Raw genomic sequence first — 24,891 nt, 5'->3', positions numbered from 1 at the left:
CTCTCCAACTCCTTAATGAACACTATAATAGTTCTTTTTAAAACAACCGTATAAATTATATAAAAAACATATTAAAATAAAAATCCAATTTATGATATATTTTTTAAATAAAACATACTTTCACCCATGAAAGGAAATTGGCTGGATAGGTAAGCAGACCGTCAACTTTAGGCCTCTCAGCCTGATATGGATGAACTAATAAAATAAACAACTGGCTAGTATCCCCGGAGCCGCTTCCATCCTACCATGAGTCTCCAACCTCTGATTATTTAAATCAATAAGTGCAAATAAATTTGAAAGAAAAAGAGAAAAAGACCATAGTTTTTGAATGGAATAATCCACAACAGAAACCCAAACCCCAGCTTGTCTTAGCGAAAGCAAAGACGCTAGTGTAAAACTTTCCTGAATATGGCGCAGCCAGCTACGTCTGCAATCATCACAGAAAATTTTCTATCATTGCCGTAGAATGCAGATTAATTTAAAATAAAGCAAATCATCAGTAGGTTATCCTTATACCACATCTATTGTACATGGAGGCCCAAGTAACAGAGGTCCTTCCCTCAGAAGATATGTCTGATCATATGGGTGTTGATATTGATAAAGCAAATGCAAACGAAGTGGGTTCTGCTTGTTTGGCCAAATCCGGTGAGGGTGGCGAAATTTTGGATTACCCAAGTGCAGAAGAGTTGGTTTCCAAAGCCAGGGCTCCTGTGAAGAAGGAATACGTGAGGGCTGCTCCTGCTGTAAGGCCTATTAATGAATGCAAGAAAGTTTCTACAGAGAAGAAATCGAAAAGGCAGCTTAAAAGAGAGAGGCAACAGGTGGGATTCATTTATATTTCTTTATATTACTCAGTTAAAAGTTTTTAATTTTCTCAACAACAAAAAAGTTCTTGCAAATGAAATGAAATTGGTTTCGCATGGTTTAAATGGGCAATGATGTCTTGCTGCCCATTTTTAAAATATTATATTTGTGTAAATTTAATATTCTCAACCACTTAATAGAAACTGACAGGGTTTTTAAGTAAGCATTGCTTCAAATGATTTAATCTAGGGTTATCAGAGCTAATATTCTAAGGACAACAAAAATTATAGCTGCTTCAGCCACCAAAAGAGAGCCAAAATTTGAGACATTGTCATCTTCTGCTGAAGGTTGAATATTCTTAATTGATTTTGATCAGATATTGCCCTGTGGTTTTTGTTATTTGCTCTTTCATTCATTCTGAGGTCTCCACATAGATGACTCAAAATCTCACTGTAATCTGGCATTCCTTGATGAAATATATTATTTTTTCTACTATTCTATGGGTAAAGAAAGAGTACACAGATTCATCTTTTAAAAATCCTTCTAATGGGATGACCCAAATGTTACTATAACATGGCATTTAATGACGAAGCTTCCTTAATAAATATTACGTAGATTAATTTCTTTGTGGCCATCTACCTGCCTTACATCTGTGTTTGTGAGAGGTAGTTATTCGAGTCATACATGTCTTCTCCGTCCATTTGATGTCTGCTCCCTTCTACATCTTTTCATAGTGTTTGCAAGTGGGTTGAATTCAGTTGTAAAGCATACACAGAAGGGATTTGCACAGGTCCATGCTCATATTTACATTATAAATACACATTAGTTCAGATCACGTATATAGACAAACATGATCATGTTATATCAGACTATTATTTATGTATATAGTTTTATAAAAGGATAATATTACTTATGCATTGTATATATTATATACGGATAAATGAGACGGTTTTAGCATCATTTAGAGTATCAGTAAACTGATTCGTAGAATGAGAAACTACTCAAATGTATCTTCTTGTTTCGTTAATTTTTCCTATGGGTGTCTTTTACAATGAGCAACTTGAAAGGAAACGTTCTCCATCCCATATTTCAGTTAAATTATACTGCTTGCAAATTTTCTGATTCCAAGGTATTCTAGGATGGGTCCATTAACCAGTTTCTATGTGCAGTTTGCATAGTTGGCTATAATGTGAATACATTCTATTCTTCTTTAATCTATTACCTCATGCCAGATGGTTGGACCATTGGAGAGTCTATTTTAATGTTGATGATTGGATATTGTTGCATCTGAGCTTTAAAACAAATAGACAGAATGGTGTATAAAATGAATTCAATCCAGAATATCTGCGATTTAGAAAGTAGGCATGCATGAACAGATGGATGGGCATGAGCTCATATATATATATATATATATATATATATATTATATCATTTGAAGAAGTATGGTTCAGTCCCTTTTGGAGGTTAAGTTAGGAGGGCTTGCTATATATTAATATGAAGGGGTATTTTAACATTGGCCCTTTATAAATCTTACTTAAATATTATCATTGAAGAAATAAATTTTAACATAAAATTTCAACATGACTAGGTTAATGGTTTTGGCTCTTAGATGAAAGACAATTGAAATCCAATGGTGCTTGATGTTGAGTGTTCCAATTTTTTTCCAACCAATAAAATTCTAATCATAGTAGGTTTATTTTGGAACCGTCTTATTTAAAAATCTATTAAAAAAAGAAAAAGGAAGAAGAATCTATTGAGTTGGATCATGAGTGACAATGTTGGAAAAATTGACCAAGATATGATAGCTGCAAAATATACATATTGATGAGAAATAATCTCTCATTGGTTTCATCGATGCTCAAAACTATATCCAAAGTCTCAACTTAAAGTGTGACTAAACCATTGAACCTTGAGCACATGGTAATTATTACTTTGTGGATTTGACGTAGACTCTTACGCGTGTTTTTCTTATCAAGGAATCATTCGAAAACTCAAAATTATTCATCTTTTTGCCTATTAATTACACTTTTCTTGAACTTGTACTTTTACTTTAGGTCCTTTGTGAGATTTTACAAATAAACAAGAAACTATTTAAGACCTAGTGCAAGAGTAGATATGATAGAATTGTGTAACAGATGATCCTAGAATAAAAAATATGAAGATTATAGCTAGTTACTAGCACCATAAGGGATATGCAAACGACAGGATGTTCACTCTCCACCATTAGAAATGAGTGATGAGTGGAGTAGATAGATAGAATTGAGACAAACACAATCAACATGAGTAACTCCAATTACTAGAAATAGATGGAAGTTACACCTACTAGGAAGATGGCAAACGAATGAATACACCTTAGTAAAATACAAACAAATGTTTAAGAAAGATAGTGTACACGTTCGAGAGAGCAATTCCAAGTACCAAGGATAGGGGGAGTTGCACACATTTCTCTTATGAGAGATGCAGTGTACCCTCATAAATACCATTTACAATAACCCGAGTAAGCTTAAATACATGTGTAGAAAAAGGAAATAAACTTGAATATAAAGGAAAATAAAAGCCCACACTAACAACCCCTTTAAACACAATTATGGTGGGTGAGAACATGGATCTTAGTAGGTGAAGCTTGATGAGGTACTGATGTACATATAAATTCTTACCCATGACCCCACCTCTTGCCTCCCAAAGAAAATAGCTCCCCAAAGAAAGAGAAAAGATCTTCCTAGGAGCCCTTGCAAAGCTCATAAACGAAGAAACTTGCTTTTTTAAAGGGTTTAGTGAATATGTTGGCTACTTGCTTACAAGTTGAGCAATGATAGAGATTGATGACTTTTCCATGAATGAGCTCTAATGCAATGCACGTGGACCTCAATGAGTTTTATTTGCTTATGGTTGTTACAAAATATGACAAATGGCTTGTGAAATGGGCTATTGCACTTGGTTAGAATATGCTGAAGCCAAAGGGTCTCAGTGTTAGCATTCACAACACCTTGATATTCAAACTTTGTGGAAGAAAAAGAGCAGTAGCAATTTTCTTGTTTCTTGACCAATATATAGGATTAGAACCAAGTGAGAAGTTGTAACCAAAAGTGGACTTGTGATCTTGAGAATCGCTTGTCCAATTAGAATCAAGTACCCAACCAACTCGATATCAGTTCTTGCTACATAGTGAATCCCAAAATTGTGAGTGCCTTGAATGTAGTGGAGGATTCGCTTTGTTGCCTTCTAGTATAGTTCATGAGGTTCTTGTTGATGTGTGTTTTAGAACAACACCTAACACAGAATAAAGTTGCCTAATGGTCACTTCACTCTCTCTTGGTCAAAGTGCGATTGCATTCTAAGATTGCAGGAAGTTCAAACAATCAACTCCAAGGTTCCTTTATGCTATGGACGTGACTCAGTTAGCTGATGTGATTGCTGGTAATCCAAGGGGCCTTACGTTTGGATCTTTCTTTCACTTCTTTGATGTGGCTGGAACTCCATCATTGGATATAGTGATTCTGTGATGCTTCTTCTTTGAACGAACTAAAATGAACAAAAAATAAAGGGGAAAGGGTTTAGAAGGATCTAAATTTACTCCTAAGGGCAGTGATATCTGTAGACACCTAAAACTAGCATAACAAATTAAATGAATTATATTCATTTAGTTATCATTTATTCACCTATTAATTAATCTAAGGTTTAATTAATATCCCTATTCTTCTAATTGACCTATTAATCAAATTAAAGATTTGATTAATTACCCTTTCTTCCAATCTAACCCATTAATTAAACTAAGGTTTGATTAAGTACTCTTTACCCGCTTAATTGAATAAATCTTATTTATTTAATTAATAGACTTTTCCTTTTTAATTGAATTTACATTTGATTAAAAACCCCTTTGCATTTAAATAAATCATTATTTATTTGTGAATAGCCCCCCCACTTGCAAAATCCTACAAATGCAAGTTGCACCCCTTTTGGCTAAAATAAATCTTTTATTTTATCTAAAAATGCCTATTTTCCTCCACTTGCATTCTCCAACATGTTCCATTAGCATGGTAATAATCTTCTAGAACCCCTCTAACCCCTCATTAACTAGCCTAATTCTTCTAATCATGTCACATCCCTAAATTTGGGGGAGTCACTTCTCCAAATTTGGGGAAAAGTCTTCAAAATGTGTTGAAGACTTTTACCTTCTTCAACAAGTTAACTTGTTGAGTCTTCCAAACTTGTAAGGCTCTTACACAAGCCTTGAAGGTTATCTACCTTCCAACAAGTTAACCTCCAAAGTCTTCAAAGAGCATTTAATGCCTCTTGCAAGACATCATCCTAGCCCACGATGGTTGTCCCTTTGGCCATTCCTCAACTTTGCACAAGAGTTTACCTTTTGGAAAATAGCATGCTCCCTTGGATAATAGCATTATCCAATGATGTCATCCCTTGAGGTTATCCATAATGCTTACTTAGCATCTAATGCTTGCTTAGCATCCTCTCAAGCCATCTCAAGGTGTCATTTGTCAACTTGGGATTGGGTTGAATTCCTCCCATGGATTGATAACTTTCAATCCTAGCCCTTGTTGAGATTGCTCAAACTCAACCATCCATTTCTTTATTTTCTTTATAAATAGAGCCCATTTCTTCAATCTATCCATCCATCTTCTTTTGCATCCATATTATAGTTATTTTGTTGTGCAGGTTATCAAGGAGCTCCAATTGTTCATCTTCAAGCATCTAGGCCATCCTACTTGCATCATAGCTTAGATTATATCATATTTTAGATTATCACTTAGCTTAATTTCATATCAATTCCATAGCATTCTCATATCTCATCTTCATCTTAGCTTAATTAGATCATTTAATCTTTCAATTTGGAAATACACCTCCATCTTGCATATCATATCAATAGCTTTTCATCTCATCACTAGGATCTTAGTTGCGTCCATTTTGATCCTAGATCACATCTGTCAATCTCTTTCTTTAGGTTGTCATCTTAAAGATCAAGTGCTCTTCCAAGTGAGCGCCACCTTGAATCTTGAAGATCCTTGGAGATAGAGGACCATGAGATGGTTTTGAGCAATTTGATTTGATGAACATGTTTTCTTCATTTAGATTTCTTGATATAATGTTTCATGGGTGCATTTGATGTTTGCTTGTTGTCTTGCAGGCCTCCAACAAATCAGGTGCACAATATCAATAGATAGTGCTCTGGTGGACAAATTCCAAACAAACCAAGCTCTGCTTCGCCAAGTTTAACTACAACTCCGCAAGAACCGATGCAATCTTCTGAGGATGTTGAAGGATTTTCACATTGAGAAAGTGCATTTGAATACCCAACACGACGCAATCCAAACGACTATTCACAATCGAACTTAGCATAAATTTGAGGGTTCAAGCTAACTTTACATTGCAACTTACAATCAGCAAGATGCAAAAAGTATGAACCATGGAAATTCATCAAATACCATTACATTCTCAATTGAAATTAAAGCACTTTATCTAGCAACTGAGAAAATAAAATTCTACTCTAAGTGAGGAAGGTGAAACCATGCAAGTTTTGAAAAAATAACTTAAGTGGACACATCAGAGAACAATGTTTCACTGTTATTTTCTCAAAAACTTATCACAATAATTTCATACAAAGCTCCCTCTTTTTTACAAATGAGGGGGGTCACCCCTTATATAGGCCTTAGGCCATGATTACATGCAAAACCCTAATTAGGGTTTTCTCTAAAAGATTCCCCACTCAAGATGCAACAAGGTGGGAATCAACAATTAATGTCCACTAAGCCCATATACAATGAATTCAAACAATCCCAAAATGGCACCCATTCGTGCATTAAATGCACTCCATTACATCAAATTTGCCCAAAATATCATGAATATTCCTCATGCAGACATAAATGCCCATCATTCTCCATGCAACGGCTACATGCGGAAGGAATCTGTCATAAAGTCATAAATATGGTGGCTGCATGCAAAAGATTCTTCATGCATTCAACATGTATTGACCGGGCGGCCACTTAATTGGAATATTCCAGCAATAAGTGTGCCGCCACCATTCGTCAACCTTCCATTTTTGAATTTTGGAGGGAAATTTGGAGGATTCTCTCGAGATTCACCTTATTCGTACGCTTGGCTGGACTTTCCTTGCTTTGGACGAGATTTTCCACACTTTTCCGCGATCTCCTATTTTTAGGAACTTTCCTAAAATTTAGGACCTCGGTCCAGGATAGAGGGAAATCTCTCACGAATCCAAATTTGCAAAAAAATTGGAATTAAGATGAGATTTTGTGTCTAAAAATGGATTTTTCTGAAAAATTCCCGAGGGGATTTCGGCTTTTCCATTCCTCCTTGACCCTTGGATTTTCATGCCTTAGACAATTTCTCTCCATTCTTTGACTTGAACGTGGAATCTAGCTTGGTGAAGGAATTTCATTGTTTCCATGCTTTAGAAATTTTCTCTTCAACTTCCTGATTGGGCATGGAATTTTGACTTTGATGGAGGAAATTCATCCTTTCCATGCTCTTCCTTGATACCTTGACTTGGGCACCTCTGCCTTTGGACTTGGGTAATGATTTTGCATTGGTAAGGAATTTTGTGATTTTGAAGTATTCCATGACCATCAAGTTTTGGCGCCCTAGTACCTTCCTTAGGCGCAATTCTCCCCAAGGCAAGGAATTCCTAACTTCAACATTTTTCCATGCAATATCAATTTTGGCGCCCTTCCTTGTCTTAGGGCGGAATTTTCACTAAGTGGTGGAATTCTTTTCATCTCGGATTTTCCTTGATGCCCCTTGTTTAGTGCCTTGATCAAGACATGGGCGCAATTTTTCGTAAGGCATGGAATTCATGACCTCCACCATTTTCCATGCATTACCAATTTTGGTGCCCTATCCAAGACTAGGGCGCCATTTTGCCTTTGGGAGGGATTTTCATACTTTTGATGAATTCCATGATGGGTTGATTTTGGCGCCCACCTGACTATCCTAGCCGCTGAATTGACTTGGGGAAGGAATTTCATGATTTTTTTCAAGTCGGTCTCATTCTCTTCATCAAAATATATACATGAAATATAACATTTAAGTATAAGTCTTTTTTCTTTCTTATACTTTAAGTTATATTTCATGTATATATTGGCAAGATGTTTGAGAGTGGTTTCAGATCTCTAGGAATTATTATGCAAATTCTAGGTTTTAGAAGATCTTGTAAATTTTCAGACAGTCAAGGCCATTTTTGGATCAAGATGACATTTGTGTATTGATGTGAATTTCCAGACTTCGATGATTTTTCGAGATTTCCATTCGTTGACCGATTCCCACACTTAGTCAAATTTTGATCACTCTACTTGCTCTTTGACTTCTCCGGATGTAGAAGTGATTGTGAACATCTAGTCTTCAGTGTCTGCCTGAACGGTATTGTCAAAAACAAACTTTCCAAAAATAGAAAACTTTTCAAAACGTCAGTGTTAGACCCCAAGACAGGACGCAAGATGACTTACTATAAATGGAAACTTACTAAAAATTGTAAGTTTGATTTTCAGCCAAATGAAGACATTCCGGGGCACAGTAAAATCCCTAAAAAAATAGGAACTTTCTTGCTCCGATTTCGCTCAAATTTTACTGGGAGGTTCCTTGAAAGGTCTTGATTCCAGTTCCATGCTCAGTTTTTCCAAAACCCTAACAAAAACCCCTAAAATCTAGGACTAAAGACAAAAATCCCAAAACAAGCCCTAGACTCAACCAAATTCGCTCAAACGAAAAGCAGACATTTCTTGCAATGGGGCAATGTGTGAAAATCTCACAACAGTTCCTGCATACATCTAAAGACCATGCCAACGACATATGAAATGTTGGGCCTAGTGTGAGTTGATTAAATAGGGTTGCCAACAAGTTTTAGATATAGGGTAGCAGCAACCAATGGTGAAGAACACACTGCTGCAAGTTTTTATCAAGAAAGAAAGGGATGTGGTACCGTGAGAGCAAATCAATTGCATACTTGGATTTTGCACTGCTAATCTGTAATGTCCCCCACTTTGAAATAGAATCTAATAATAATAAAATTAAAATATTAAAAACTAAATTAAAATATAAAAAAATATAATTAAAATTTGATTAAGTTAATGAATGGTCAAAAGACATAAAATGAAAAGTTGTGACTCCCTCACACATGAGATATAAAAGGGAGAAGATAACCTCATTTGAGAGTGGGATAATTTGGAAATCAGAAGTGCACATCTGATTTAAATAAGAAGTATAAATCTGATTATGAAAGGTTATGTCTCTTTCAAAGGGCAGAAATAATGGAGAGTTGCACTCTTTCAAAAGGTGCTAATGGTGAAAAGGTGTGTCTCTTGTCAAAGGGCATGCATGATGAAGAGGTGTGACCTCTCCCTCACATTGAGAGATTTAAAGGAAAGGAATCAAAGCATCTAGCAACATCGCCATGGATCAAATCAGATCAGAACCATTATTAAGTTACGGGCAGTAACATCCTTGTTCTTGGGGTTTGCGTTAGGATGTGCTTAATATATGAAGCCTGATAATGTTGTTATGCAGAATTTAGTAGTAATATTAATATAGACTGCAATATTTATGACAGTCATTCTAAAATTCATATATATTCATCATACATGAGAAGTTAGTATACTTATAGTCTAAATCATAGATGAAAAAATCGTCCAAAAATCGGCAAAATCGTGATTTATCGGGATTCTATATTGCAAACGATTAAATCTTCCAAAAAATTGCGAAGGATTTTTTTTGTAAAAATCGCGATGTTTAAATAGAATAATTCACGATAAAATTGCGTGCAAATGGGACAAAAATTGCGAATAAAAAAACGATGCTGTTTTCTTACGCAACCCTAAAAACCAAGTTTGTTTTTTATTTTTTAACGAAAATGATTTTGGCAATTTCGTTTCCCTAAGCACGACGGCCGACGGAATTTGTGGATTGAGTGTGGATTCGAGGGATCATTATCTATTGATGGGAGTTTGTGGATATTCGACGGGATCAATGATATTAATTCTCTTTTGGTTGTCCCAAAAGAACATGAAAGGATTAGGAGAAATTTAGCCAATATAAGTCTTCGATATATGTGCATCTCTATTGTAAGTGACTGCTGAATATGAATGCAAAATTTTCATTGGCATGTTCTCTGATGCGTTCTAGTTTACTTCCTTAAGAGATGCACCAATGTTCTATTAACTACTGCGGTTTAACCATCTATTGCACATGTAAAGAGGCATACCTCTTCAACTTGGCCTCAATTCCTTCCTCCAAAAAACCATGGCTCTCGATCTCTAAGACAATGGATTTAGGAGAACTATAATTTACCCAAACAAAAGAAAATCTAAGGTTTTCTTGGATGGAATTTGTGTGCATATCTTATTACACCAGTCACACATTTCTAAAATGATTGCTTTATAATCAACTGATGTACTGCTAACTATGTATTTGAGTCAAACTATGGTTTCTATACGATGGAAACCAGTAATATGTTAATATGTTCTATAAATTTAATGTATGTGTTTTTTTTTGAATATTTTAACAAATTATATATTTTCAAATGTTCGATAAATTTTTCGATTTATTGTCGATTTTTTCCCGATTTTAAAAAAATTTTGGGCCAAAAGATTTATTGCCGATTAGGAGTTTTTCATCTTTGGTCTAAATCATGTTATTACTATTGGTATTTAAGAAGATGGGATTGAGTTGTTTCCAAAGAGGGGCAGTTTAAATCTAAGCAATGGGTTAAGTCCCAAGATAGGGAGGGGATCAACGACCCATAAACCTTGAGGGTATAGACCCAAGGTAGGTAAGGGCTTGGATTTGTAAACTTTGAGGGAACCTATTGTATTTGGTCTCTAAGCGCTTTGGTAACATACATAGACTCTTCTCCCTTAAAATTGAAGTAGTAGCAGGGTCTGATATTTATATTAAGAACTATGAATAATAAAATTAATCATCTAATAAACGCTTGTTAATAACTAATAAATTGAAGAATATCAACGACTGACTTCATGATTAGTCTCTCAATCAATTTTAGTATATTGAAATAGATTAATTATGTTAATTAGGTAGGGGCCATTACATAATCATGGATGTAGACTAATGGATCTCAATTGCCAAAAAAAGTGTAGCAAATCCAAGTTGGTCATCAAAGACTTGTCATGTAGAGCAGTTTTCATTATTGTAATGGAGGATGGAGAGTTCCTTATGATGCCAAAGAATGCTTATGGAAGAACTCTTTGCAGCCATTGCAATCTCCTGAGACTCTCTAGTATCAATTAGCCTATACATCCACATTCTTCGAGGCCAAGAACAATTGTCTTCTTGGACTCCTTATCAACAATGTGGCACTGGTGTGCATTGAAGATGACATCCAACTTCAGACAGTGTCGCATCGTCTGACTAACAAAAAGCAGATTGAGCCTTATGCTTGAAACATAGTATACATTGAGAAATATGAGATTCCTCCTACTAGATGTAATTTGAATGTTGCCCTTGCACATCCAACTTCAGATAGTGTCGCATCATCTGACTAACAAAAAGCAGATTGAACCTTATGCTTGAAACATAGTATACATTGAGAAATGAGATTCCTCCCACCAGATGTAATTTGAATGTTGCCCTTGCCATTGCCAACAATTGTATACTCTTCACCTCCTCCAAAGATCACTGAATCGGAGCAAGCCATGTACTCTGTGAACCAATCTCTTTTGTGTGTGAAATGTCAAGAAGCTCCATAATCAATTTACCAAACAGATGATTTAACTTGGGTTGTTGGTCTTTTGGCCATAAAAGCATAAAAAGCAGACTCTTGCTCAGTGTGCTCTACAACATTGGCCTTCTGCTGAGACCCTCCCTAGTTGGATTACTCAATAGCCATCCGTTTTCGACATCATTCCTTCATGTGGCCAAGCTTACCACAATAGTGACATGTGATAACCTTCTTGGAGGTGTCCGTAGGTTTGCTCTATCCTTTTGGCTGAAAGGACTTGCCTTTGCCATTATCCTTGGCTTTGGCGAAAAACGCTTGTTTTGTTGTGGGTGAGATGCTCCTACTTGTTGCAAGGTGCGCGCCCTTGGTCTCCTTGTGTTGTGCAGCGCAAGTGACGGGTTTGCGACATGGCTTAACCGCCTCCCATGGATTCTATGTGTCACGCGGTTGTATCGAGCATTAACAAGTCGATCTTTTGGTGCAACAACAACCGTGTTTCCAACAAGTGGTATCAAAGCTTGGTCACGGGTTCAACCCCCCTGCTTGCGCTTGTCATGACCCTGACTAGGTACTTGAGCTTGTAACATGAGATTGTCTTACAAATGTAAGACTTCACAATTTCATGAGTCTCATATCTTTTACAGTTGCTCATATTTAGCAAATCAGAGATATCTCTGAGACGTTGCAAGAATGATCCTCAAGGGTCAGTCTCTAACCACAATCAGTAATAATTAAGGAGCAGCGATCTTTGACTATTATACAACAACATTTACTTATATACACCACTGAAGGCATTGATAGTCTTATTGCTTACCATCTTAACAAAGGCGGGGGTGGCAATCCTTGGATTGGCACAATAAATAAATATAGTAATAAATAAATAATAATTATTATCCTTATCATCTTTATCAAAGCAGCGCTAGAGTTTAGATAATGCCATGGCCCCGAATCTAACAAATCAGATCTATCACTAAGATTTATCATGATTAGACAGCATGGATTGCGTCATGTTCCAGCCATAATCCATTTTTATTTATGTATGTAATGTTTGGTCATAGTGACCAATGTTCCCTATTTATTGATTTCCTCACAATTTATTAAAGAATTGTCCTAACTATATTTATTGATTAATTATCAACAGCTGATTATATTATAAATTTAAATAATAAGCAAGTATTTATATGAGATACCTATAATAACTAATAAATAAATATTAACCAACTGATAAATAATAAATAAATATTAAGCATGTGTTAATTAATAAAAGAACATTAATCGAAGTTCCTAAGGGACTAACCTAAGAGTCACAATCTTGTAAAAGAAACAATGATAGGAGGAGGACGTGACTTTACTTTCAATTAAGTCATGTCTCTCCCCAAAGGCAACCAACCCCAGGCCATTTAAATATGAGGCTCAATGCTTCTCATGTGGCAGGTAGTAAAAGGAAAAAAGGCACAAGAAGGGAATTTATGAGGCAAAGTTGTGCGCTTTGGTCTCCTTGTGTTGTGCAGCACAAGCGACGGGTTTGCGACATGGCTTAATTGCCTCCCGTGGACTCTATGTGTCATGTGGTTGTATCAGGCATTAATAGGTCGATCTTTTGGTGCAACGGCAACCGTGTTTCGAACACTACTCCCAAACTGTAGTTTCCATCTATCCTGTTTTAGGAGTTTCGTGCACAAGTCAAGAAACTTTAGGTCAACATTTGTGGATGTAATGTTGAGCGTTTCAATGAAGTGTTCGTAGGAGTGTGTTGGTAAACAGATTTGTCACTGTGAATTCTCCTTCAAAATTGACCTTGTTCGCCCGAAGAGCAGTGACAACTGTTCCAATAGTTGGAGAGATTGCAATCAAACTGCAATCTTCCTCTGCGTTTGAGAGGGGCAGCTCCCTCGTATGATGGGGTTTTTTTTGGGATTTTTGTGTACTTTTAACCTGAAAGCACATAAAGGAGAAAACATAAAACTAAAGAGATATAAAAGATAGAAACCCCAACGATAGACATACGAACATCAACTGAGATTTCTCAGCATTTGTAACAAATTACAAGGGGAGTTTATAACATAACATGTTTAGCCATGAGATGATGATAAAGAAGAATGATAAATCTTGACATACGCAGAGATAAGATACTTAAACACATTCAAACTAAGATACCAAAGGTTGCTTGTGTATCATCACATCAATTGTACAAATCGCATATGCATAAAAAGACTACCAATTTGATATACGAGAAATTGGTAATGATAACACATGAATACATTTAGAACACACGAGCTAAGATGTATTCTTCATTATCCTTTTGGAAATATACAAGTCCAAAATCCTTTCTATACATAGTGCAAATCAAAATGTCATTACAAGTTTCTCCTAGAATTTCAGCAGAGTTTCCCCTCTGTAAAAGTCCCCCTTTTTACAATGCCAAAACCTTGTATTTATAGGCTCGAGAGAATAACTACCTTATAACTACTTAGCGTAACTACTTAGGATAACCGACTTAGGTAACCATTTAGGATAACTACCTTAAGTACCAACTTAAGATAACTACCCAAGTGACCACTTTTAATAACTAATTTTAGGAAACAAGTTAGGATTAACCTAACTTTTACAAAAGTCAAGTCCAAATTCTAACTTGTAGTTACATGAGTGACATATGTCACTTTTACAAAAAGGCAATTGGAAGCACTTGTTGAAAGAATGAACAAGTCATCAACTTAGTCGGAGTGAACACTATGTCATCTTGCAATCACAAACAACTTGATCTTCAAGGAAATTCACTCCAGCTCCAACTTGGAAAGTTGCTCGCGATCAAATATCCATCGATAAGACACATTTGCAATGATAGCCCACATCAACAATGAGAAAACCTTTCAATGACTAGCTCCTCACTTGATCAGTTTCCTTAGCATGAAGTCAACAACTTTTAGAAAATTATCCTTTGTCTTCGGATTCTTATCCTATCCACGTATACAAATTCATGCAGACTTGCCAACTTGTCAGTATGGTGGCTGACAAATAATTATTTTCCTCTATCTTTTGCAACATTGAGTAGATGAGTTGAATTCGGAAATACCCTACTATCTTGACTTGCCAAGCCAACCTCTCCAACTTTTTTTTATAGATTTTGTGCATTTGTCTGGGTATCTTTTGAATTTATCTATCTTCCATTAACTTCTTGACCATTTCAACCTTAACTGCAACTCCTCATATATTTGTAGGTTCCTTCCTTTTGAGACTGGACTCAGGGCAATATTCACCGATGAATGCATTCCATGAGATGACATAACATCGAGGCATTCTGTTAAACAATTCATGCGCTTTGTCTATCAAATCCGCTTTCCTTCTGCGTGCTTCCCTTTGACATACATGTCTACAAGTGCAGTTGCAGCTGTAACATTTCACAAAATCCCTTGATCCTTGATGCTTTGATGGACATCCATACATTGTTTGAAAGCTACTATTTTCCACAGGTTGAATATTGCACCTATTCTGCGACATGTTGGGTCACGAGACCACGTTCCTTGAGATGGCTTCTCTTCGAGGCATTGTTTAAATAGTTCATGGGATTTGTTCTATGCTTCCACATTTTGCAAACATGTCTTTGGCATATTCAATTGTAACATTGCAGACCATGAGATAATTCTCATTGAGGTGCTCGGTTATACAGTTTAGGTGCACGGTCTGTGCTTCTGCATTTTACATATATGTCCAGTGGGGCATTTGCATTTGCTTGAAAGTTTCTAAAGTCTTTACAACAAATCTGTCTCATGCATATCATGCACTTTGATGGATGCCCATGACCAGTTCTAAAGCTCTCATCTCGTAGAGAGGGAAGATGAAACGGTATCCATGAGAAGTTGCCCTTATCCTTATAACGAGTTGGTTATAATAACCAACTTTGTCTTTCAACCTTTTCTTTCACAATGAAAACTTCTAGAGTGTTCATTCATCAACAACTTTGGATTCTTGCCGAACTGGCTGAGAAGGCCGATTCATGTAGTGTTTGATTATCGGCATCCTTGGTGGTAGCCATAAGTTTGTCGGACTCTTTACATTTGTGAAACTTAGCAAAATGGCTGACGTGAGTATTTTCATCCATTTCAAAGTTATATTAACTAACTTGTAAATGCATCAGCAAGTCACGCAACTTGACCAAGTTGCTGAAATATGAATTGTCATAGCTGGCTCTTCCTTTCGGTGATTTCCATAGATAAACAAACTTGCCGATATGCTTTACTTATCCTTTGCACCTTCACTCCATCGGTGACTTTTGAAAGTGCCACAAGTTGCTGATATTTGAATTCTTACTTTGAGATAATGAACCCAAGTGCATTGGTTTCTTTGTTAACTCAAACCAACTTATTGATGGCGCCTCCGTAATGAAATGCATTTGTTTGCCACAAATTTTAGGTAACTTCATAGTTTGCACTAGGTTAGTACTTGTCGGTGTTTTGGTAAAGAGAAGCAACTTGCCAATAAGGATGTCATTTCGGTAATTTACTTGAAGACACCAACTTGTCGATGAATTTCTTATTGCTGAAAGATTACATAATCTTCCATGTAAGTGTTTGGAGTCATAGATATTAGTTCTCAACTTCTTTCTCTAATAGTTGATGAGGATTTAAATGATGTTCTGAAATTTTCCATGATTTAACAAACTACAATTGACATTTTGCAAAGAGCTTTTAACTTTTGAAGACCAATGTTGATTTGTTTTGATTGTGCCACAAACTGCTTCAAATTTGCATCATTCCTTACGAATATTCAAATTCAGCTATTTTCATGATTCCCTGCAAATTATATCATCCCTCCCAAGAATTCAACTGAATTGGAGGAGGGTTCCTGTTCAAGCCATTGTTCCTTTCTACATGAACCAAACTATAAATGGTACTCCAAACATGGATGGAGACAAGAATCATATGGCATCATCACTTTATAGGCCTAATCAACTCATCAAAAGTTCAAATTTGGTGGTCTCAAAACAAAGCCAACAGAGTGTGGTAAACTTTTGAGTGTGATTACCACCATGTCTTTTTCCTCCATCTTGCGACCAATAGCCTCTAGTTGATCACGTATATCTCTGATCTTTGTAAGATGCTCTTGCAAAGACATCTTATCGTCCATCATGATTGAAAATTATCATATTCTTCAGAAAGAATGCTCGGCTCTTGTTTGATGTTTTATGGAAGTCCTTCAGATGCGTCCAAAGCTCCGCAGCGGTCTTGCCAAATGACACTTGTGGAAGCATGTCGTCAGTGACTGACAACTTTATGAGCAGCATTGCTTCCCGATTGTGCTCATCAAACTTGTCTTGGTCTTTTCCTGCCATCGTGGGATGTGGAGTCGTACCCAGAACAACTTGGTCTAGACATCGGTATTCAAATATTGTGAACATTCATTGTTTCCACATGTTGTAATTTTTGGCATTGAAGCGCTGATTATGTTCTGACATAATGTTGGTCAATGATGCCATCTCTCTCGCTTTCCAATGCATGAAAAATGAGGTAAAAACTACAGCAGCTAAATGTGATTTTTTTTTGGTTGAAAATTAGCCAAAACCCTTACACAAAGCCTGAGGCACAGATCCCAAGATGCTGGTCTAAAAAAAAACCCTGATTTTTATATAAAAATCAGTCAAAAAGAATAAAACCCTAGTTCGTAGAGATGAAATACCCAGATTGTAGAGAGAGAGAGAGAACCTTAGGGCACAGTTGATAGAGGGCAGAATTTTTTTCAAAACCCTAGGTTGTGAGTAGGAAAAGCCACGATTTATCTGAAAATCACCAAAAACATGTAAGAAATCCAATGTAGACCAAAACTTGTTTGCAAGAACCCTAGCTGTGGGTTAACAACAGACCTGGGTTGCACCAAAGGTAGAACCTGTGCCACAATCTGCAGAAACAGACGAAGAAAACCTTCAAAGAACATATGCGATGATTTTTGATTGAAGAATTGCAGAAAACAAACTTCAAAGCTCGTCACCAACAGACTCGTCGCAGATTGTGAAAGAGCAAAAAAATAGGTCGTGTGTAAACAAAAGCCCTCGGGTGTCGCGGAAGACACAAGCCTGATGCGTGAGAAAAAAGAAGAATTGTCGTGATTTGCTGTAGAATTGTCATGTTTTTCAAACTTAGACCTGTGATTTGCTACCTTGAAGAGGACTGCAAACACCCTTGAATCGCATACGATTTTCACAAAAATCATTAGCAGTTGCATGATTCAAACTTGTGATCTCATAAGAAAAATGGGCCAATGAAAAAACCCTTAGAATACTTTCAAAAACTTCGATTTTGTTTTTGTAAAAACTCACGAAAAATTCCATCCAATGGGTCCACGATTTTTCAACTAAAAAAAATAAAAATTCTGAAAAATTCTCTTCACGATCCACAAATTTTTTGTTTTGAAAAATTCCAGCGAAAAAGTTAACTGGCTTTGATACCATGAAATGGTAATCACATAATCAATTATGAAGATGAAAGACTACATATAGGCAATTACAAGACAATGTTTTTAAACAAAACAATTGTAAACAGAATGCAGAAATAGAAACTAACTAAACTAACATATATTACAATAATGACCATTAAATAATAACTAATAATACTTCAGTAGTTTTATCCAAGATTTCATTCACAATATATGCATATATATTTTTGTCTAGATATATTATAGATCTAATTAGATTGCACTATTATTCTAATAATTGATATATATGTATTTTTAGTTTGCTTCCTCTCCATCATGTGGTCGGGAGGCACATACAAGAATGTTTATAAATATCTTAGCTACTAATTCAGTTTTACCCTTATTGCTATTCTAATATTTTCTTTCAGTTAGCCGTTGAATAACATTGAGTCTATTTGGACCTGGTGATGTGGGGCTAAGATCTCTGCATCATTATTGATGGCTTCTCCAGTTCATATATTGCATAAACTAGTCTAACTTGTCTTTTCTGGTTAAGGAAAGTTTCACCTCCATCTTCTTGGCTAGGATTTAAGTAAGAAGCTCAATCAAACTTGAGCTTTTGGAAATCCTTTTGTTTTCTACTAAGATCTCTAGGCATATATGCAGGCGTTCACTATCTGAAAGGACTTCAAATATATTTAGCTTGAAAAACTTAAATTAATAGATATTGTCTGGTGATTTCACTCAATTAAAAAAGCCTTCTGTAAATCTCGTTTTGTTTGCAGGAAAGGAAATCAGCACAAAATATCTGTGTTGCTGTGGCGAAGGCAGGTGATATCAAAGCATGCAATTATGGAGATAATTGCCGTTTAAGTCATGATCTAGAAGGCTTTCTTGCTCAGGTATATTGACAGGGAGTTAGGTTGCTTCTACGAAAGTGCTTTGCTAGGATTTATGGAGAACCCGACCATAAAAATAATTACCCTGACTATGAGCTGAAGATTTCCTTGCATTGTTTACATTATTTCTTCAGATCTGATATATATGTATTTATTTGCAGAAACCTCCAGATCTCCCTGGAAAGTGTCCTTTTATATATAAAACAGAACCATGCCAATATGGAGTTGCTTGTCGATACGCTGGAACTCATAAAGAGCGTGATTCCTTACAAGTAGAGAATGCCTTAAGTGATGCTAGTTTTGAGATGAATAGTCTTGTCAAAGATTTGCAAAAGCTTATTTGGAAAAATGCTGTAACATTCCCAAAGGCAGAAGAGCAACTTAAAAACCTGGGGATTCTGGTATGATGTTTGTTTTCAACTATTAGATTCGTACTTTTAAGTTATCTTTCAATTGTTCATTTTCTTAGATTTTTCTATGGCTTTCTAAATATGTAGCATATGAATCTGATATAATGTCTGCAATGCCTGATGTCAATTTTTCATCTGAGGCCAAACTTATCACATCTCACAAATAGATGGGAATGAATGATAAATTAAGAGAACCAGTTTAAATGGCAAATTATAAGTAGTATTTGCAAAATTAGATAAATTTCTTTATTGTTCAAGTGGCTTTTTTTTTGTTGAAGTATCTCTAGAGTACAAATGCACAGTTCCCGTGTGCAAGAACAAAATAAATTACTTTGAGTTTATCTTGCTGTATTCTTTAAGTATCTTCATAATTCCTTCTTGTTGGTAACTTTAATATGCTTAATATGAAGTCATTATCAAACATAGTTCCATGGAGTTTCTTGATAAGGGGATGCAGGGACAGATTTCAAGAATGGGGGGACCAAGGGCCTAAATTTGGGGGCAGTGTTGGGGGGGCAGCACTGATATATATATATATATATAGTACTTGAAAAGATAGTCATTATAAGAATTATAAATGAAACTTTGACAAATTAGTAAAACTTAAAAGCAATAAAACTTTGAAGTGAACATTAACAATTTAACAGTAAACAATGAAAATGTCGAATTTGAAATTTATATTATATCCAAGATTTCATAATTATGATTACAATGATGAGTACAAGTTGATGCTCTGCAAAAAGGATTAGAAAATCTGTTTGATGGCAACACACACAAGAGAACAAGAAACAAACGTTAGTGTTAGCAACAAAAGATTATCCTAAACAGGCATATCAAGAGAGATATTAAGCATGAAATAGAAAGCATATAAACATAGAATAAAATAGCTAATCAAGATGCTCATAGTTGCTCCTCCCTTGTTCCTCTCCTCTCCAAGTCCCAAATGAGTGTAGCTCTCAGCTTTTAGCACTAGCCATGGATGCCATATGGAGATTCAAGATAGTTGAATATGATAAGCAAATGCTATGCAAGTGTAGATAGTGATGCTATGAGAAAGCTCTATGCTAATGCCAGTATAACAACAATACTCTAATGCTTCCTTCTTTTTTTTGCTTGAGGAGAAGGGTTCTATTTATAGAAGAAATGGGGAAATGAAGAGTTAAGATTGAATGGTTTAATCAAGGGTCAAGTTTGAAAGTTGGGGATCCATGTGCACAATTGGCACCAATAAAATGGTGACAAGTGTCAACATAGGATTGGGTTGAGAGAAGAGGTTGGAGGCATTAAAGGCCTGAGAAGACCTCATGGTTATCTAGAGGCTAAGGGTCAAGTCCAAATTAAGATTACCCACTGGATTAAGAGTTAATCCAAAGATAAACCTTTGTGCAAATGTTTAAGAGATAATCATGGTCAAAGCATTAATGGCCTGATGAGACCTTTGGGTTGGGTAGAGGTTGAGTCAAAACAAATGTTTTAACCATGTGGGAGGGTTTGAGGTAACCATTAATGGTTATTGGAGACTTTGGGGATTAAGTGGTTGAAGGTTGAAAGCCTTCAATGGTTATCAAAGACTTTGAGCCATTTAGTGGTTGAAGGTTGAAAGCCTTTAATGGTTATCAAAGACTTTGAGGGTTTGAGAAGTGACTTCCCTTTTGCTTAGGAATGTGACAAAGTTTAGAGAAGGGGTTAGGTTATTTAGAAGTGATTAGAAAATTCTAGAAGGGGTTTAGGCATGCAAGTGGATTTTGTAGGAAAATGCAAGTGGGAGAAATTTTGGTATTTTCAATTAAAATAAAATCATTTATTTCAATTAAATGGTGTAATTTGCATTTGGATAAATATTCAAATAAATATTAATTTATTTAAATGAGAAAAAGGAAGATAAAGCATTAAAATGCTTGAAGACTTTGAGGGAAACCATTAAAGGCTTGAAGACTTTAAGGAAAACCATTAAAGTCTTAAGAAGACTATAGAAGGAAGCCATCAAGTTTGAAGACTTTAAAGCCATCAAGTTTGAATACTTTAAGGGAAACCATTAAAGGTTTCAAGTGGGTGAGGATAAATAGGATTTTAAATAAATAATTTATTTAAAATAGTTGTGCAACTTGCTTTTGTAGGAAAATACAAGTGGGTGGAGGATAAAGGTGATTTAAATAAATTATTTATTTAAAATAATTGTGCAACTTGCTTTTGTAGGAAAATACAAGTGGGTAGAGGATAAAGGTGATTTAAATAAATGTTAATTTATTTAAATGTGAGAGGTGGGATTTTGGGGGATTTAAATAAATATTAATTTATTTAAATGTGAGAGAAGATTTAATTAAACAAATATGATTTATTTATTTAATTAATGGTCTGAATTTGGTTAAGTGAATTAAATCAAATAAATTGAATAATTTATTTAATTAATAGGAGAAGAGGGTTAAGATAGATTAATTAAATATTAATTTAATTAATTCATTAATTGATGGTTAAATAATCAAATAAATACTAAGTATTCATTTAATTAAGTGGACAGACTTATGTGACTACACAAGTGTTAAAGTAATAAAATACCAAATCGGAGTTAAGTGAGGCCTCTAATCATCCCCAAACTCCTCATCACTAGAACTGCTGGACTCCACATGATCAAGCTCCTCCAAACTAATACCAATCAGCCCTCCTGTGTAACTATAGTATCCTCATCAATTTGTGCTGGCTGCTTTGGGTTTACATCTTACTGTGCTGTTGGGCTCTCTTCGTATGAAAGTGTGTTGTAGTGAATGAGATGCAACACGCTATGTACAACCACAAGCTTCTTTGTTTTCCTAGAGGTAAGCTTGTTCCTCTTAAGAGAGTGGATGGAGCTATAAGTAGACCAATTTCTTAATAGTAGAAGAACTAGAAACCCGAGATAGCAAACAAATGGCTTGAGAGGTAGTCAAAGAATTCAGTCCTTGCATAGTCCACCACAAATGTAATGCCCCCAATTTTTAAGTGACAATTAATTAAATTGATTTTTATTAAGCTCTCAAAAAAAATAAAATTCAAACGATGACTTAATATTAATTAATTTGATCAAATAATAATAAAGTAATAAAATATAATTATAATGTCACTTTATTAATTATAATTCTCTAAGTTGGCCTATCTTCTAGATACATTTCAGAGATCTCTATAAGGGGGTTCTTGGTGATGGATTGCTCATGCTTGGAATTTGATAAACTTTTTATGCTTTTTGGAGACAAAAACCTTCAGGAGTTGATAGAAGGGTTGGACGAAAACCTGACTCTTCTTGGGAATGGATTCATGAGGGAGTTCACAGCCGTGCAAATTTGTGAAGTTTCCATTGGAGACAAATTTGTAGGGTTTAAGGTGTTTCAGAAATAAAGATATTGCATTGATTTCCAAATTTATTATGTTTGAATATTGTATGGTATATCACTTATATTCTGAAGGTGGAAATATTACTATATTTAGAGAGTGATTGTGATGTCCCCGATATAATTAAATAGTAAATCTAATTACTTAATTGTAAGGCCCCAAATTTAATAACAAATCTTTCGGGCCCTTTTATTTAATTAGATTAGGCAAGTTTTGGTTGGTAGTGTCGGCCCATTTGTAACCCTTCGGGAAGTTTCCTGGAGCCCATATATATGTCCGTGTTAGTCATTGTTGTAGGTATGCGAATTTTGATATTTTTCTCCCTCGTGCGAATTCCTATTGGAGTTCTGGTTTCCGCCATTTCGGAGGTGAAAGACCCTCCCTATTTGGTATTTGCAGTTTCGGTGGGATTCACCCCTCACCCTTTTCTGTTCAGTGTTCTTGTTCCGGATCTGGCAAATCTTGAATTTCATCATTGTTACTTCTCCAGTTGCGTATTTGTTAATCTGATTTACATGCATAAAGGATTCCTAATATTCCGAATTCATCACTCAATACACTTGCGGGAGATTAACCCCCGCACAAGTTGAAGTCTACCATACCCCCCCACCGTACGGTTACACTCCCTCCTCACCATCGTACGACTGACTTCCACACTACTGTACGACCAATCTCACACTACTGTACGACCCATTTGGCACCACCGTACGACCTTGACACCACCATACGACCTCCTCGACACTACCGTACGACCCTTTCTTGACAATCGTACGACCAATCTCATTCATCGTACGACCTTTGCTCAAGCACCGTACTATCGCACCACCGTACGGTCCTGCTTTGAGACCATCGTACACCCTTGCTTCCTCTGCCAGTACGGTCAGGGAACATTACAGTGATAGTGCCATTTGTTTGCTTCTATATTCGTATTGTAATATCCTCATATATATATGATCGTCGGGGCATTTCAATAATGAAATGATTATGTTACTTGTGAAATTTTCTCATTGATCGCTGGGTAAATATATGCAAGGAATAAATTAGGAAAGTACGCAAATTATATAAGGGCAATTATCATATTTGATTGCTGGAGTGATATATTGTTTGAAAGATTTTCTCTACCAAAGGTAATGTATAATATTTCTAATGTGTGGGAAGTTTGAGTATTTGAGCCGCAACATTATTAAAGAGTTGGGTGATGGATTTTGCTGTTTGAGGATCTTCAATCAATTCTTAGGGGTATTTGTGGTTACTGTTTCAGAGGTCTTAAGTGGCACATGCTTGTGTAAGGGCCTCTGTTCTCTAGTATAGGAGAGGATCTTTCCTTGGTCGAAGGCAAAGATCTGGTCTTTCATGGCTATTCTAGGTGATGGGTTTGTTTGGAGTAGAATCCCTTTCAGTGTCAGAGCTTCCTCTCTACCAGGTGCATCCAGTAGTAGAATTGGTGGAAGATATTTATATGACGGCTTAGGGCCTATGGTGTAGTTGCATAATTTTGAGTCGATTGTACGAGCCTCCCTTTCTGAGGCGAGTATTTCATTAAGACCTGGAGTTGCTGATTGTGAGCATAGCCACAATAGAAAGGATAAGAGTATCGATTCATGTATTCACTGCTTATTAATATCAGCGACTTCGAATGCTGAATATTAATATATCGTCTTGTTGATGTGTGTTTTAGGCACATAACATTACAGAATAAATTACCAAGATAATTTACCCTCTCTTGAACAAAATCACCTCAGATGCTAATAATGAGATCAACTAAAATGATTCCAAGGTTTCTACATGTTAGGTCTTGACGAGTGGGTAACTCAATGGTTGATGTGAATTGCTGTGTTTCACTTTTACGCAAATGTTTGGATTATCATGAATGATGCGGAATAGGTGTGCTGACAACTCAAGATTTATCAATATGGCTCTGGATTTACTTCTTACTAATAAAGGGGGAAAAAGAATAGGGTTCAGGAAATCTATTCTAAAACTAGGAGTGTAGGAAATGATGAATGGATTTAGTGGAATCAAACCAGGCAAGGTCTCACAATCAGGTATTGACACAAGCTTAGTGCAATCGTCTAAGGTATACTTAAAGGTTTTCAAGCTATCACCATCAAACGTTGACACCATCCAAGTTGATGCTTGTCAACGGATGCGTAATAGTTGAAGTTATGCTTACTCAAATTCCAGTTGACCACACAAGGCGCACTTACCAGCGGCAAGAGGCTAGTGGTATGGGTTAAGGATTCCACACAAATGAATTCAACAAATCTTCCACTCAATCTTAACATACATGAAAATAAATTCTAATCTA

General features: G+C 35.9%; 1 protein-coding gene across 4 annotated transcripts in view; it reads left to right on the top strand.

Annotated features, from left to right (window-relative positions):
- The first annotated feature begins 222 nt into the window (after nt 1-222).
- The window catches only part of LOC131067286 (tRNA-dihydrouridine(47) synthase [NAD(P)(+)]-like), a 49,178-nt gene continuing 24,509 nt past the window's right edge, over nt 223-24,891 (top strand). For 3 of the 4 annotated variants that reach the window (XM_058002268.2, XM_058002260.2, XM_058002252.2), the window contains exons 1-3: nt 223-821; nt 18,697-18,813; nt 18,972-19,211. In XM_058002268.2, coding sequence (XP_057858251.2) covers nt 531-821; nt 18,697-18,813; nt 18,972-19,211 — 648 coding nt within the window. In that variant the 5' untranslated portion in view covers nt 223-530. The remainder of the gene's footprint in view (nt 822-18,696; nt 18,814-18,971; nt 19,212-24,891) is intronic. The other variant, XM_058002244.2, reaches the window with a different exon arrangement.

This window comes from Cryptomeria japonica, chromosome 5 (genome assembly GCF_030272615.1).
Source record: "Cryptomeria japonica chromosome 5, Sugi_1.0, whole genome shotgun sequence".
NCBI lineage: Eukaryota > Viridiplantae > Streptophyta > Pinopsida > Cupressales > Cupressaceae > Cryptomeria > Cryptomeria japonica.
Note: the sequence above shows the minus strand (reverse complement) of the source record. Positions and strands in the feature narration are given on the sequence as shown.